The 17,223-nt window shown below is 34.2% G+C and overlaps 1 protein-coding gene across 4 annotated transcripts in view; it reads left to right on the top strand.

Moving 5' to 3' along the window:
- Positions 1-17,223, top strand: part of LOC122806592 (basement membrane-specific heparan sulfate proteoglycan core protein-like) — a 1,657,353-nt gene that overhangs the window by 1,110,499 nt on the left and 529,631 nt on the right. For all 4 annotated transcript variants that reach the window (XM_044077142.1, XM_044077143.1, XM_044077144.1 and 1 more), the window contains one exon: positions 4,625-4,960. In XM_044077142.1, coding sequence (XP_043933077.1) covers positions 4,625-4,960 — 336 coding nt within the window. The remainder of the gene's footprint in view (positions 1-4,624; positions 4,961-17,223) is intronic.

Below are 17,223 nucleotides of genomic sequence, written 5' to 3'. Positions count from 1 at the left end.
GAACCAAGATGCTCTCCCCCAAAAAAAGGAAGCCAATCTGGCAGTCCACTGCCATAAACAAACTCTACAATAGAAGGAGGAAACTGATGCGGAATAAGGTGAAGTCCCAAGACTGGAAAAACTCCCTTATCAGCCTCAACAAAAAGTTGAGATCCCTCATCAAATCCTCTAAAGATAGCTATGAAAACAGAATTGCAGCAGATAATAAAGACAACCACAAGGCCTTTTAAAGTTATGTAAAGAATCTCCACTGCAATACCCAAATTTGCTCTGAGCTACTGCACAATAGTACCTCCTATACCTAGCCAACAAATATTGCCAATATACTGGCCGACAGATTCAGTACCAACTTTGCTCTTCCCCCTCAAAGGACCAAGCACAATACCTGTAAATTGCCAGGCACCAAGTATTACTGCTGCACATGTTAAAACAGCACTGTCCAAGGCCAAGAATGCAGCTTCTATGGGACCTGACAATATCCCTGGCTGTGTTCTACATGAACTACAGAGTGAACTGGTACCTCACCTGTGTTCCCTGTTCAATCACAGCTTCACCTCAGGCTTTGTCCCTACAGAATGGCGCACTGCTACAGTCATCCCTATTCACAAAGGAGGAGCGACTACAGACCCTAGGAACTATCGCCCCATTAGCTTGATGAGTCTGACATGCAAAGCTATGGAACACATTATCATGGACCTAATAACCTAATAAACAAGGATATAGGGAATCTCCAAACTCTGGATCCCACACAGTTTGATTTTGTGAAGGGTAGATCATGCCTGCTCAACTTGGCCAACTTTTTTGAGTCAGTCACCAGAGCTGTGGATGAAGGCAAGGTGGTTCGCACAGCCTACCTTGATCTGGCCAAGGCCTTTGATACCATTCTCCACTCAGAAATCATACAAAATCTCATTAAGCTAGGCATTAACCCCTATATCACTAGGTGGGTTGCAAACTGGCTCACAGATAGAACCCACAGTGTGAAAGTAGCTGACTCCAAGTCAGGCTGCCAACTAGTCACGAGTGGAGCCCCATAGGGTTCGGTCCTGGGTCCTCTCTTGTTTGGTATCTACTTCTCTGAAGTCCAGGCCAACATGAAGGGACTCTGGCTGACAAAGTTCGCAGATGATTGCAAGTTGGGAGCTATTATTAACTCCCCAAGTGATGTTGACATCCTACAGAATGGCCTCAGTGAGACCAACAACTGGTCTCAGAACCATGGCCTTAAGCTCATTGCCAAAATATGTGCCGTTATCCCCTTAGGGAAAAACGCAGTTCCCATGAATTACCACATTAATGGTAGTCCACTGAATGCAGAAGGCATTATAAGAGATCTGGGAACACAGGTTGACAGCAACCTTTCTTTTGATCACCACATTGCCATTGTGGTCAGAAAGTCCTTCTATGTGGCACATCTTATTACTAAGAGTTTTGCATCCAGGAAGAAAGAGGTCATTGTCTCACTCTACTCTTCCCTCATTAGGTCAGTCATCGAGTACAATGCCCCATTTGGCATGTACCTCATTACACACCTGCAACAACTGGAGAGTTCACAAAAGTACCCCACAAAGAGGATCCTAAGCCTTAAACACTTGTTCTATATGGACAGACTCAAAAAACTCCAACTATTCTCTGTCTCATATTGCCTACTTAGAGGCGATCTCTGCTTGACTTACAAAGCCATGTCTGTCCCAGCTCTGTTAGAAATGCTACATCTAAAAAATTCCAATCGATCCGCACCACTCGCTTCAGAGACCTCAACCTCATTACCACAATCTACAGAAAATACTGGAGGGACAGGTTCATAACCCAGAGACTGCCCATGCTATGGAATAGTCAAGCTGACCCTCTTCAAGAGAAATCTTAATGAGTGGATGGGAAATAGAAAATTCACCCTGGGGATAACTCCAGTGGCTCTACTCGACAGAGGCACTAGGACCTAAGGTTGGGTGGCGCAATGCCAGGGTAAACCTGTGGCTAGGATTGTAAAGGCCCCAGCTCCATTAGCCTAGTACACAGCCATGAACCTATGAACCTATGATGTATCACACACACACACACACACACACACACACACACACACACACACACACACACACACACACACACACACACACACACACACACACACACACACACACTTTTAAAAGGCTGATTACTGGTGATGTCACACAGTATTCCATATTGGTTCCTGTCTTCACCAATTACTTTGCCAAATGAACAAAGATCTCTGTCTTACAAAGTTTGTAGAAATACTGCAAACTTAGTGCAGTCATTAACTGTCCAGCAAATACCCATATCCTATGACAAGGACTAGCTTTCACAAATTCCTAATTTCAAGGTCACAGATTTGAGCTGAATGCAAAAATAGCTTTCTTTGGTGAGAGGGCAGGGAGAAAAGGTCCAGTAAAAAGTATAATCTGTAATTAATTATTACACTTGTTAGCAGTTATAAAACAATACAAAGTCATGAAAGATAACAGTAGAAAGTGTAAAAGAAAGAAAGTAATATGTATTATATAATGCAGTACAATACAATACAATTTTAAAAACATTGCCATTATGATTGTCATTTTAACACCTAATTCATTCATCTAATTTAAATCTAATTTAATAATAAGCTTTCTTGCAACTAACTTTAATCTTTTCCACATCCTATTTTAATCTAATGTAATTCAATAAAGACCTTGCATGCTCAAGAACAATGAGCTCTCCTTTGAATACCATGTAGAAGCTATCACTAGAACATCCTAGGCCACATAATCCCTAGATATATTTTCCAGATTCAAAGAAGCTATAGATCTTTCTATCTGCCCTTACTATGACCCACAAAAGAACATATCTTACCCTTCAGCATACACTTGTACAAATATATTACACAACTTATGAAAACTCAAAGATTCCTTACAAAAAAATTCTTGAGTATGAGTATCTATAAGCCTCTAGCAAATCTCCTGCAGACTCTTGCATGCAACATCTGCTTGACATACAAGGCAAACAAACCACTCTAGTTAAACCTCTTAATTATTCAATAAACAGGCAATACAAACAATCCCACTCTAACAATATAAACCTACATAGAAATATTAACAGGACCTCCTGAGAAAATGGCTCTCTATCTCCTGAAATGTCCCCAGCATTGTCACTACTCTGAACTTTTTGATTTTAGAAAAAATAGCATTCAAAATATGCTTTATTTCAGGAAAAACAATGTAAAAGCTCAGGAAATTATTAAAGAACAATTGAATGACTGTCACACAAAAATTAAAGTGTTAATTGTTATAAGAAGTGATTTTGAAGATACATGTCAATAACTTCTACTGAGGCTGAAATCAAAATATTTTTCATGGTGTACAAGTTTATAAAAACAAGGAAGGTATGCCAAGGCAAAGGTTATGCTCTGCATTGAAAAAAAAGTGTGCGCGCATGTGTGTGTGTGTGTGTGTGTGTGTGTGTGTGTGTGTGTGTGTGTGTGTGTGTGTGTGTGTGTGTGTGTGTGTGCGAGATAGGGGTGTGTAAGAATAATGATGTAAAACTCTATCCAGTCTGTACACTGTCACTAAAAGGTTGTGGTAATGTTTCTCCTGCAATATTACTGATATGGCCTCAAAGTCACACAGCCACGGCTGCTCTGAAGCTAAACCTGCTGTTGGAAATCCATGCGTTGATGTTTCCAACGTCTTCTATAGGATGGCATCAGAACAGACTGAATACCTGAGATTGTTGGTGTGAGACACTTGCTTGGCTGTGCTTAGAAACCAGGAAAAAAGTGATTTGGAATATGCATTTGCTTAGTTATACACATTTCACCCACTGATGACTGTTTGTTTCTATGGTGCTGAACAGAATCTTGAACTGACTTTGAAAGAACTGATGTGGACTTTTACAGATCTGCCATTTTCTTTTTGGAGATGTAGTCATATGCTGTTGTAGTTCTCAGACTTAAAGATGTTGTGCTTGTGGAAACATTGCATGGTCAGATGACTGACACACTGAAATGAAGAAGATTCAGCTTTGCCTGTGTAGTGCCTCTGCTCTATACTGTAATAATATTTAATCCCAATTTGTTGACAGGGATTTCAACTGGCCAGACTGAAGGAGGGTAGTGCAGTGTTTCACTGCTTTCTGCTTTCCCAAACAGGACAAGAGACATGTTGAATACAAACAAAAGTTGCAGGAGTCAAACTGAAGCATTCAGGACTCAGCTCATTTGTATTTTACTGCCTTAAGCCAGTATGCCTACTGCAGTCACTGCTGAGTTGTGTGATTTACACATGAATGCGTGTATTCATTAAATGTATTCAGTCTCTTGCTGTTTGTTGTGTAGTTTTTCTCTTCACAGTTGTTTAGATAATTCATACATTATTTATTTATTTTTTATTTATCATTTGTTGACCGGGAAAGTCCGACTAGGTTCCACAGAGCCTGTTTTCAGCGGAGGCCCGGGGAGAAATGCTCCATTGCTCCATTACTCTACCTCAAAATGTACTGAGAAATCAACTTTAGTCCAATCATTTTTTTCCTGGTTACTGGTTGCTTAAAAAGGAAATATTTATCAGAGCATGTTGCAAAGATGCCTGCCATTATACTGTTTAACTGTTAGTTTTATTTTGTCCTGTTGCAGATGATGCAGTGACAATGACCACACTCAGTCCCAGCCTAACGGACAAGCAAGAATCAATAGTGCTCCTGCCATGTTACTTCAGTACTGACTCTGAGACAGTTGACTTAAACCTTCTTACAGTACAGTGGGAATTCCAGGGAAGCCATCTGGCCAGGTTTGCTGACAAAATCCTGTTTAACAGCAGTAGGGCATGGCTTTCTGTGGATGGACTGGAAAAAGGAAATGCTTCACTCATTCTCAACACAGTTTCAACAGCAGATGAAGGCGATTATATGTGCTATATCAGCTACTTGCCAGATATCAGACAAAATATGACTACAACTTTAAATATTTATGGTAATTTTATTTTATTTGACAATGAATGTATTTTCTTTGTTATTTTTCTTATATGGGGGTACGAAAGTGGTAGGATGAAATTTCAGAGTTGCTCTCAAGTTGCTAAGCTGCAGGTTTGTGCAACATCCACATATATATTGTGCCTTTGACTTCTATTTGTATTTGGATTACATTCTAAAAATTTACCTTTTATTAGATATTTAGTCCTGTGTTGACTATGCACATTATACAGCATTTCTAAAAACTGCCATAATGGAATCTTTATAGAGGGGGTATGCTTCCACTGTCACTACATTGAACACCTAAGGTTTTATACTTGTGGAAACATTACATGGCCACGAGTGACACTCTGAAATTAAAAATATTCAGCTTTGAATGGATGGCCTTTAAAATACATGTGCAAATCCACAACTAATTTTTAATTAAAAAAACGCTCTGTAACAACAGCTCTAAGAATAATTTTTCATCAACATACTGAGTCATTTTAAAGAGCAAGTTACTTATTCCCCAAAACTCATTAGCAGCATTTCAAAACCCCGAGAAAGAAAATGCTGAAACAATTAGCAGTAAAAACAAAAAAAACAGTAATAAAAAATGCTCCAAATAAACATGAATATATGAAATATACAATTTAATACTAACAGTAAGTATTTTCATCACATAGTAGTAACTTCATCAGACTGTGGTACTGCATTTTAAAATCACATCATTTAAACATGAAATCTAAGAACATTTGAATGATAGTGACTTTTAAATTAAATCTTGTTGAATAGTTTGCAAATACATGATGATTTAACTGTTTTGAGAAGTGATAACTCTAGAATTCTATTATGTTTGGTGTTGCATTGCTGCATAAGCTTTTTGACAGACCTCATATGAGACCAACGGTAGAAAGGGCAGACTCTAAGACTGAGCCACTCTGTTTCTGGATAACAAAGTTAAGGGTTTTGTGGGAAATGCTAATTCTTTTATTAAGGATTGTTTTGATGTTGTTACAAAATTAGAGGTAAGAACACTAAAGAAGGTACTTTTTTGTTTCGGCTGATGTTCAGTTTCTTTTTGCACTCATGGCAACATAATAATAATATAATTATGATTAGAATGCTGGGGGAGTGAATTAATGAAGGAGAAGAATTTAGAAGCTCAAGATATTAGGTTAAATACAGAGCTGATGGATATTATTCTGCACAACTATTTCATTTTTTTTTTTCAGACTAATGTTGTAACAAAACTGTGGGGTAGTGATTGGGTGTCTGCAGCCATAAGCTATGTCAGCTTAATTTTAACACAATCAGAAAATAAATATGTTTATCTTCATAGAGACTACTTATATGTTAAATATGGGCATTGTCTTGTTGATATTTTTTTTTCATGTTGGAGGGTACTTTAGAGATTTGAGGAATTTTTTGAATGACATTAATGAGACCACCACTTTTCTAACATTTAAAGAGAATGTATCTGAATTGAGTGTGAAGTTTTTGGATACTGATTTTTATAAGGATGTCAGTGGCAAGATGTAACAAAACGCAGCCCCAGAAATGTTACAAGTAATTCTATTTTATATTTTTCCGTGGTGGTACAGTGGTAATGTTGTTACCTCACAGCAAGAGGTTCTCCCGTTCGATTCTCGGCTTGGCTTGGGAGTGCCTTCTGTGTGGAGTCTGCATGTCCTCCCCGCGGTTGGGTAGCATTCGAAAGACATGTGTGCGTAAATGGGCATGCCTTTGTTGAAGGTTGGATGTCGAGCTGGCACTTTGGCATTTCATAAAAATCTACTGCCAATTATTAGTGGACCGGAGTTCCACTGTGGCGACCCCTTACCAGCAAAAAGCCGAAAGACAAACAACAACAACTAGTATGAATCCTAAGAAAATGACAGAAGGTAGAGTATATGGGAAGGCTAAAAGACGTAGATGATTAACAAGTGATAGTGAGGATGTTACACTGTTACAACACCTAGAGGTGAAGTTTCTACAAAGAGGTTATCCCAAGAACAGGTTTTGTAAGATATTGAAAAGGACTTTCTGATAGTGTGAGACTGTCAGAGGAAACGATAAGACTGGAAATCAGAAATGGCTATGACTTTTTTCTGTGGATTTTTATGGTATTAAAACATATTTAATAACTGGAAAATTATATAAGTATGTGACATTTTAGCTGACAGTTTGGCTGTGTTTCTCAGGATTGTTAAAAATGAGAAAACAGGCTAAAACACATATTTGACAGCCATAACACCAAAATGATAAACATGAATGAAACTTATACATGTGAGAACTGTTCATATTGTAGGAATACAGAGCATGGCTCAAATTGTTTTTTGAAATCTTTTAATAAATCTGTAACTTCTCCTGTTTTTTCCACATGTGACTCTGATTATGTTGCATGTGTTATGTTAGCAAGAGAATTAGATCTTTAAAAAATAAGAATATAGGCAAATCAATATGATATTGCTAAACGTGGTTCTATCAATGCACTTTACAGATATAGTGTGGCTTGCAGCAAGTTTAAACATTTTTATTTTTTGTTCTGGAATTTCAGAATAAAGACATTCATGATGGTGACAGGGAAAATTTTTAGAAGTTAGGGAATTAAAATGGAACCTTCAGTTGAATGTCCTTGACTTACCAGGTCTGAATGACTCTTTAAACTTTATTTTTTTTAAAAAATGAAGGAGTTTGGATGATTAATATTCAATACAAATGGTGTTTACTGGAAGACCAATGTGATAAAGTGGTTTATTGTATCTGTAAAGAATGTGATCTTCCAACAAAGTATTACAGTCAGATGAAGTTACTGACTTACACACCTGTGTGATGAAAATTCTTACCATTAGTATTAAATTGTCTATTTTATATACTTTATCTTTGTTTTGGAGTGTTTTTATTATTGCAGTTTCAAAACCAAATGACTAAAATAAAACAAAGGGTAGTAAGCACATGTATAGGGTATCTGTAGTACAACTGTTCTGTCTGAAGTATGCAGAAACACTCAGCTTCAGGAAAAAGATCCAATATACACTGGAGTTACTTTAACAAAAGTAAGAAATATATTTGCAAAATAACTTCTGTGTAAAAACTAATGATCACTGCAGGAAGAGGATATAAATTTAATGCACATCTTCAAACAACTCAAACCTTCCCAGATACCTAGTATTTTACTATTCACTACATCTCTACTTACATAGGTTCATAGGCAGGTACTATGCTAACTGCCCTTGCAGGCATTTTTAAGCATAGCCAGTTTCCCTTTTGGTGCTTGAATTAACTTATCCTGTTTGGTGTTAGAGTAGCCATAGCAATCCCATATTTGATAATTGTATATTACTCCTAGTGAGAATAACTGGGATCATATTGGAAACAGGAACAGCAGGTCCCACGCACGTACAGTAATGTGCACAGCCCATCTAAAAGTATTTAAATCCAAAGAAACACATAGGCCAGCACTAGATTCTACCAAAAGAACTTTTAATATGAAAATGTGTGGGCAAAGGTACCCATGTATGAATATACAAAAAAACTGACACCCAATGGGTGATAAAGCATACAAGTTTTAGCATAAAGCCTTCATCAGTGCAATATAAAAATTAAGGTTACAATCATTTTATTTTTTATATATATATATATATATATATATATATATATATATATATATATATGTATATATATATATATATATATATATGTATATATATCTACACATACATTACAATTAAATAGTGCACCACACAATTATCCACTGTATTGTCCTGTAAATGCTAAAAATGAAGTAACTTAATTTAAATAAGATAAAAAAATTATCATGGTTCAATACATCTTGGACTTTCCAAAAAATAAATGCATCGTCCAAAAACCGATAGTAACAGTACCAATTTATGGCAAAAGAACTAGATAGTACCACTTTTCTTTCCAAATCATACAACACAAAATTTGCATAAATGGGGCACAACTTGGCCTCATAGCAACTTCCTTAATCTGTTTGTAATATTCACCTTCAAACATTACAAAATTATAATCTAATACTATTTCCATAAGTTCTACCAAAAGGTGTACTGTTACATTGTCAAAGTCAAGACATATTGAACCATGGTAATTTTTTATCTTATTTAAATGATGTTACTTCAATTTTATCATTTACAGGACAACACAGTACTGATTTTAGTAATTATCTAGATGTAACTATTTTCAAAGTGGTAGGGGGAGTAAGTTATTTTTGAAAGTATATAGGAAACCTACACTTTCAAACATCTTTTTGAAATTCCATAGTTGCCACCCACACCATATAAAAAAGAACATTGTCAAGGGGCAGTTGGTAAGGGCAGCATGTATGTGCTCAGACAGCTCATTGTTTAAAGATGAGGTAGAAACCCTTAGATTATATTTCTTGGAAAGGGGTTATCCTAACAATTTCTTAAATAAAATCATAAAGGAAGATGGGGTACTAGATTTATTCCATTGCTTATGCAATCCAATGTGTCATCAGATAGAGCACAGATAGCAATGGATCACAGGGCACAGCTACAAACCTCCAACACTAATTATTCACATGCTATGGTGGTTACATTTAACCATAACGTGAATGAGGTTAAGAAAATTTTGAAATAAAACTGGAACATTTTTAAGGGGGATGAACATTTATATAACTTACTTGGCCCTGGTCCCCATTTTGTTTACAAAATGGCTCAAAATTTTAAAAGTATTTTTTTAGTGAAAAGGCATTGGAACAAGCTCAACTGGTGTAAATTTGAAAGGAACAAAAAAATGTGTGATGTGCCACCAATGCCCTTTCATTTTGGATAAAATTACGGTGGCTATTGGTGAACCTGAAGATAAGCCCAGGGTAATTGTACCACCAAAGGGGTGACATACATTGCAATATCACAAAACAAACCAAAGTGGTACACCAGGCAGATGAAATAATCCAGATAAGCAGTATTCACTTCACTTCATGATTTTTAATAGTAGAATCCAAGGACAAAGTAAGCGCTTTCACGTTAAACAATAACGCTTCATCAGACTTCAAAGACACAAGGCATTTCATAGCATTTAAATACCATTGACAATCAAGAGGTTAATTAATCAATCAACATTTAAAGATACCATTTTCTTAAAAAACTGTTGAATACCTTGCAGAAGCAGGGTGATGTATTCATCAGCATGTTTCTTAATTATTAATCTATTAATATGAACTACATTCTAAGTATGTTTAAAATAGAAACATTTAAATGGAAAAAGTATTGATATAGACATATGTAAAATATCAATTAACATTTAAAAATATAGATTTAAAAAAAAAAAAATATATATATATATATATATATATATATATATATATATATAACAAAGGTATATGTATATATATATATATATATATATATATATATATATATATATATATATATATATAGATGTATAAAAAATTATTTTATGAATATTGTTAAACAATATATATATATATATATATATATATATATATATATATATATATATATATATATGCATGACGATTACAAAAAATATATACATATATATATATATATATATATATATATAATATATATATATATATATATATATATATATATAGGGATATGCATGTAAATCATTAAACTGATGTGTAAACTAATGGCTATATGGACGGGCTGAGAGAAATGGCTTGAGTGACACTTTGTCATTCAAGCCAAAACCTTGGGAAGCTTGTAACCTAATAATCCACTTATTCTCTAATTCTTCTGTTCGATTCTTGAGATTGCCAAGTCTACATGTCTTATGGACTAATTGTAGCACCCTAAAACTAAACCTATGATTAGTACCATTCTCTAATATGTGTTTGGCAAGTGCATTATTGACGTTTTCCTTGTTGATTGCATAAAGATGTTCCCTAATTCTTTCATGCAAAGTTCTATTGGTCATTCCCACATAGAAACATTTACAAATCTGACATTCTGCTAAGTATATAAGATCACGGGATCTGCAATCAGCATAGAAATTAAAATTAAACTCTCGTCTCGTGGTCGGATGAATAAATTGATTGCCATTGGAAATATATGTACATTGATTACATGACCTACATGCAAATGTTCCTATGCGTTGTGATGACGGAGTGATAGTGTTATGCATGGACTCATAGCAAAGAAGTCTTTTCAAAGACTTCATATTTCTGTAGGTAAAACCTGGTCGTGTATCGACTAAATTCCTAACTTTCTCATCCATCAGTAATATCTTCCAATTACTTTCAACGACCTGCCTTATTTGTGTATTCCTGTTCGTTTATGGAATAACTAATTTACTGGTATTACTCCTTTTATGATTCTTATTTCCATTGGTATTCTTTGGTCCAAATGATTTCAAACCTTGTTGTCTTAGAAAGAAAGGTAAGGCTTTATCTGTCCTTTCTTTGGTACAACATGTAACAGCTTCATGAATCTCATTCTTATTATAACCTCTATTAAGAAAGTTATCTTTTAACATATCCTGTTGCAATTCATAGTCTTCAGTCCTAGTAGTCAATCTAGTTACCCTATAAGCTTGGCTTTTAATAATATTAGGATTGATATGTCTGGGGTGCATGCTACTACGATGGAGCAAATTATTTTTCCAACAGGTTTTCCTATATAAAACTGTATGAACTCCTTCATGACCATTGCTTATAGTAACATCCAAAAAGTCTATCTTATTAGAAGAGTAGGTATGTTCAAAAAACAAAAAACTTGTAGTACCATTAATGTAGGTCAAAAAATCATTCAATACCTCTAGGGTGCCATTCCATACAAAAAACACATCATCTACAAATCTTCCCTAATATTTGATGTAATCAGAATAATTATTGTTGTTCAGTAAATATGTGTTCTCCCGTGCATCATAACAAGATTTAGCGACGATTGGCACAGGGTGTGCCCATCGCAACACCCTTGCCTTGTAGATAATATGTATTGTCATAGCATAACACATTGTTTTCTAAAACAAGTTCTAAAATCAACATCAGCTTTATAACTTTATTGTTACATAATCCCTGTTCTAGTAATAATAACCTTACATACTCTATCCCAATATTGTTAGGAATGGAAGTGAAAAGTGACCTTACGTCTAAAGTAACTAAATAATCTGTAGTAGCAATAGGTTTTATAATGTTAGTTTCAGCTAAATCTTCTAAAAAGTGTTGGGTGTCTCTTAGTATATGTTTAATATCACTTATAATAGGTTTAAACTGTTTATCCATATAGCCATTAGTTTACACATCAGTTTAATGATTTACATGTACATCCCTCTATATATATATATATTTTTTTTTGTAATCGTCATGCATATATATATATATATATATATATATATATATATATATATATTCTTTAACAATATTTATAAAATAATTTTTTATACATCTATATATATAAACATATACCTTTGTTATATATATATATATATATATATATATATATATATATATATATATATATATATATATATATATATATATATATTTTAAATCTATATTTTTAAATGTTAATTGATATTTTACATATGTCTATATAAATACTTTTTCCATTTAAATGTTTCTATTTTAAACATACTTAGAATGTAGTTCATATTAATAGGTTAATAATTAAGAAACATGCTGATGAATACATCACCCTGCTTCTGCAAAGTATTCAACAGTTTTTTAAGAAAATGGTATCTTTAAATGTTGATTGATTAATTAACCTCTTGATTGTCAATGGTATTTAAATGCTATGAAATGCCTTGTGTCTTTGAAGTCTGATGAAGCGTTATTGTTTAATGTGAAAGCGCTTACTTTGTCCTTGGATTCTACTATTAAAAATCGTGAAGTGAAGTGAATACTGTTTATCTGGATTATTTCATCTGCCTGGTGTACCACTTTGGTTTGTTTTGTGATTTCTGGACTCTGTTACTTTGTGAGTACTTCGTTCAGTGGCTAGTTTGTTTTTTCTTGATATTTGTTTCTACGACGCCACTGGGACATGGCAGATGATAAGGTTATTAATGAAGTGTTTCGTGAGTCGGTAGATTCACTACCGGAAAATAACTGTTCTTTACATGGACTATGTACTATGTTAACTAACCCACTACTAAAGTTAACTTCCAAAGACTTAATACATGGAAAAGGGGCTGGCACTAAGCATGACATTGATGTTATCTTGGTTACCAGAAGACTTGAGAACAAGATACAAAAATTAAAAACATTTCAGTGGCAAAAACAACACATGGAAGCTTGCCTTAGTTCTCGCTTGGTACCAAGAGGTTTACATATACTTAAAATGCCCACTTTCGGCAGCACCTATCCTGAGTTGCTGTCGAAGTGGCAAAAGCTTAATTTGGACACTAGTTTCGGTTACATCAAGCTACTAATTGAACAATACTGTATGATAGAGAAGACGTTGATCTCTGAAATTGAAAAGATAGAGCAAGAGTTGAGGTGTATGCTCAGTTTGACCCAGCTGGATACTATCTACAACGATTTACGTAACATGATATCTACTCTTGATTTCAAAGCACTACAAGATAAAAAAAGAAAACTTGAACGTGACTATTTTGATTTTCAAAACAGCAACATTTTTTCTTGGCCAAGGGATAGATTTGTTAATAGCAATCCCAAGCGTAATCAAGATACCAAATTGATTCATAATGTAAAGGGGAGTTGTCCTCAGCAGCCAATCACCACACCTGTGATGTCAACCGGCGCATCGACGACTGACGTAATGATCACTATGCCTGGAAACTCTGTGCAACAGCAAGTATGTTCTAAAGCTACATTTTCACAGACTGTTAAGCGTCCTGCTAAACAGTTTGTTACTTAAGCCATAGTACACTCTGAGAATAGTGAAGATATCATTACGATATCGCCTTTGCCGTTGTCTGAATTAAAGGACAACACAGCTGATGTTAATTTACAGCAAAAGTAAAATCTTTACTTTCTTCATCTGTTTCAGCTCCTCAAGGAGGAGGAGCTGCTTTGTTGGGGCTTGATGATTTTTTAGCTTTTCTACTTCCGTTCAACCAACAAGAAAGGAGAGCGTGGTCTCCTCATCAAACAAGGAAAAGGAAGAATACGGAGGAGTTAATAGAACAGCAAAAGAGAACTCTGAAATAAACCACGAGAACTTAGTTTACAACATTTCCAGGTACCAATTGAATGAATATGAGTTATGTGTTTTGAGTAAAGGACTCAGTTTTATACCTTCGGGTTATACCAATGTGACTGATATTATTCTGGACATCAAGTTTTTTACTAGAAATTTATCTTTAAAATTGTTATTTGGTGGTGACAATAGTCATACTTCTGGTGTCAATTTATTTAGAAAACCATCTACTTTTATACCACCTTCTAATTCAGCTTTGAATGCATTTGAGCGCACCTGTGAAAAAGATTTGTTTGATTTATATGCAAAGAAAAATGTTAAAAGTGATTTTTATAATATGAGTAAAGATGAACATCTAGCATTATTAAGTTTACAAAACAATACTGATATTGTCATCAGACAAGCTGACAAGGGCGGTGCCGTTATTGTTATGGACAAGGTTGAATATTCCACTAAAATTAATTTGTTGCTAGCTGATGATATGACATATAGCAAACTTAATAGCACTAGTCTTAATAAATTAATCAACAAAGTGCATGACAATTTATATGATTTTCTACTGAGTGGTGTAATTGATGTTGGGTTATATAATTATTTTTTGGTTGAGAAACCCCTGGTTCCCACCTTCAGGGGTCTTCCCAAAATACATAAAGACATGTTAGATCCTCCCCTGCGACCAATTGTGTCTAGCAAGGGTTGGTTAACTGAGTCAATGTCCATTTATTTGGACAAACAGTTTAAACCTATTATAAGTGATATTAAACATATACTAAGAGACACCCAACACTTTTTAGAAGATTTATCTGAAACTAACATTATAAAACCTATTGTTACTACAGATTATTTAGTTACTTTAGACGTAAGGTCACTTTTCACTTCCATTCCTAACAATATTGGGATAGAGTATGTAAGGTTATTATTACTAGAACAGGGATTATGTAACAATAAAGTTATAAAGCTGATGTTGATTTTAGAACTTGTTTTAGAAAACAATGTGTTATGCTATGACAATACATATTATCTACAAGGCAAGGGTGTTGCGATGGGCACACCCTGTGCCAATTGCATTTAAATCTTGTTATGGCGTACTGGGAGAACACATATTTACTGAACAACAATAACTATTCTGATTATATCAAATATTATGGAAGATTTGTAGATGATGTGTTTTTTGTGTGGAATGGCACCCTAGAGGTATTGAATGATTTTTTGACCTACATTAATGGTACTACAAGTTTTTTGTTTTTTGAACATACCTACTCTTCTAATAAGATAGAGTTTTTGGATGTTACTATAAGCAATGGTCATGAAGGAGTTCATACAGTTTTATATAGGAAAACCTGTTGGAAAAATAATTTGCTCCATCGTAGTAGCATGCACCCCAGACATATCTATCCTAATATTATTAAGAGCCAAGCTTATAGGGTATCTAGATTGACTACTAGGACTGAAGACTATGAATTGCAACAGGATATGTTAAAAGATAACTTTCTTAATAGAGGTTATAATAAGAATGAGATTCATGAAGCTGTTACATGTTGTACCAAAGAAAGGATAGATAAAGCCTTAACTTTCTTTCTAAGACAACAAGGTTTGAAATCATTTGGACCAAAGAATACCAATGGAAATAAGAATCATAATAGGAGTAATACCAGTAAATTAGTTATTCCATACACGAACAGGAATACACAAATAAGGCAGGTTGTTGAAAGTAATTGGAAGATATTACTGATGGATGAGAAAGTTAGGAATTTAGTCGATACACGACCAGGTTTTACCTACAGAAATATGAAGTCTTTGAAAAGACTTCTTTGCTATGAGTCCATGCATAACACTATCACTCCGTCATCACAACGCATAGGAACTTTTGCATGTAGGTCATGTAATCAATGTACATATATTTCCAATGGCAATCAATTTATTCATCCGACCACGAGACGAGAGTTTAATTTTAATTTCTATGCTGATTGCAGATCCCATGATCTTATATACTTAGCAGAATGTCAGATTTGTAAATGTTTCTATGTGGGAATGACCAATAGAACTTTGCTTGAAAGAATTAGGGAACATCTTTATGCAATCAACAAGGAAAACGTCAATAATGCACTTGCCAAACACATATTAGAGAATGGTACTAATCATAGGGTTAGTTTTAGGGTGCTACAATTAGTCCATAAGACATGTAGACTTGGCAATCTCAAGAATCGAACAGAAGAATTAGAGAATAAGTGGATTATTAGGTTACAAGCTTCCCAAGGTTTTGGCTTGAATGACAAAGTGTCACTCAAGCCATTTCTCTCAGCCCATCCATATAGCCATTAGTTTACACATCAGTTTAATGATTTACATGTATATCCCTATATATATATATTTTTTTTTTTGTTTTGTAATCGTCATGCATATATATATATATATTCTTTAACAATATTTATAAAATAATTTTTTATACATCTATATATATACATATACCTTTGTTATTTATATATATATATATATATATATATATATATATATATATATATATATTTTTTTTTTTAAATCTATATTTTTAAATGTTAATTGATATTTTACATATGTCTATATAAATACTTTTTCCATTTAAATGTTTCTATTTTAAACATACTTAGAATGTAGTTCATATTAATAGGTTAATAATTAAGAAACATGCTGATGAATACATCACCCTGCTTCTGCAAGGTATTCAACAGTTTTTTAAGAAAATGGTATCTTTAAATGTTGATTGATTAATTAACCTCTTGATTGTCAATGGTATTTAAATGCTATGAAATGCCTTGTGTCTTTGAAGTCTGATGAAGCGTTATTGTTTAACGTGAAAGCGCTTACTTTGTCCTTGGATTCTACTATTAAAAATCGTGAAGTGAAGTGAATACTGCTTATCTGGATTATTTCATCTGCCTGGTGTACCACTTTGGTTTGTTTTGTGATTTCTGGACTCTGTTACTTTGTGAGTACTTCGTTCAGTGGCTAGTTTGTTTTTTCTTGATACATTGCAATATGCCAAACATGTAACAGTTTTTATGTTGGCAAAACTGAGCACCAATTTAGAAAAAGAATATACGAGCATGTTTATGCCATTTCTAGGAAAAATACCAACAATACCCAATACAGACATGTCCAGGATTGTAAAAGGTTTATAAACTTTAATTTT

This window comes from Protopterus annectens, chromosome 7.part0 (assembly GCF_019279795.1).
Source record: "Protopterus annectens isolate FY-2018-M chromosome 7.part0, PAN1.0, whole genome shotgun sequence".
Taxonomy (NCBI): domain Eukaryota; kingdom Metazoa; phylum Chordata; order Ceratodontiformes; family Protopteridae; genus Protopterus; species Protopterus annectens.
Note: the sequence above shows the minus strand (reverse complement) of the source record. Positions and strands in the feature narration are given on the sequence as shown.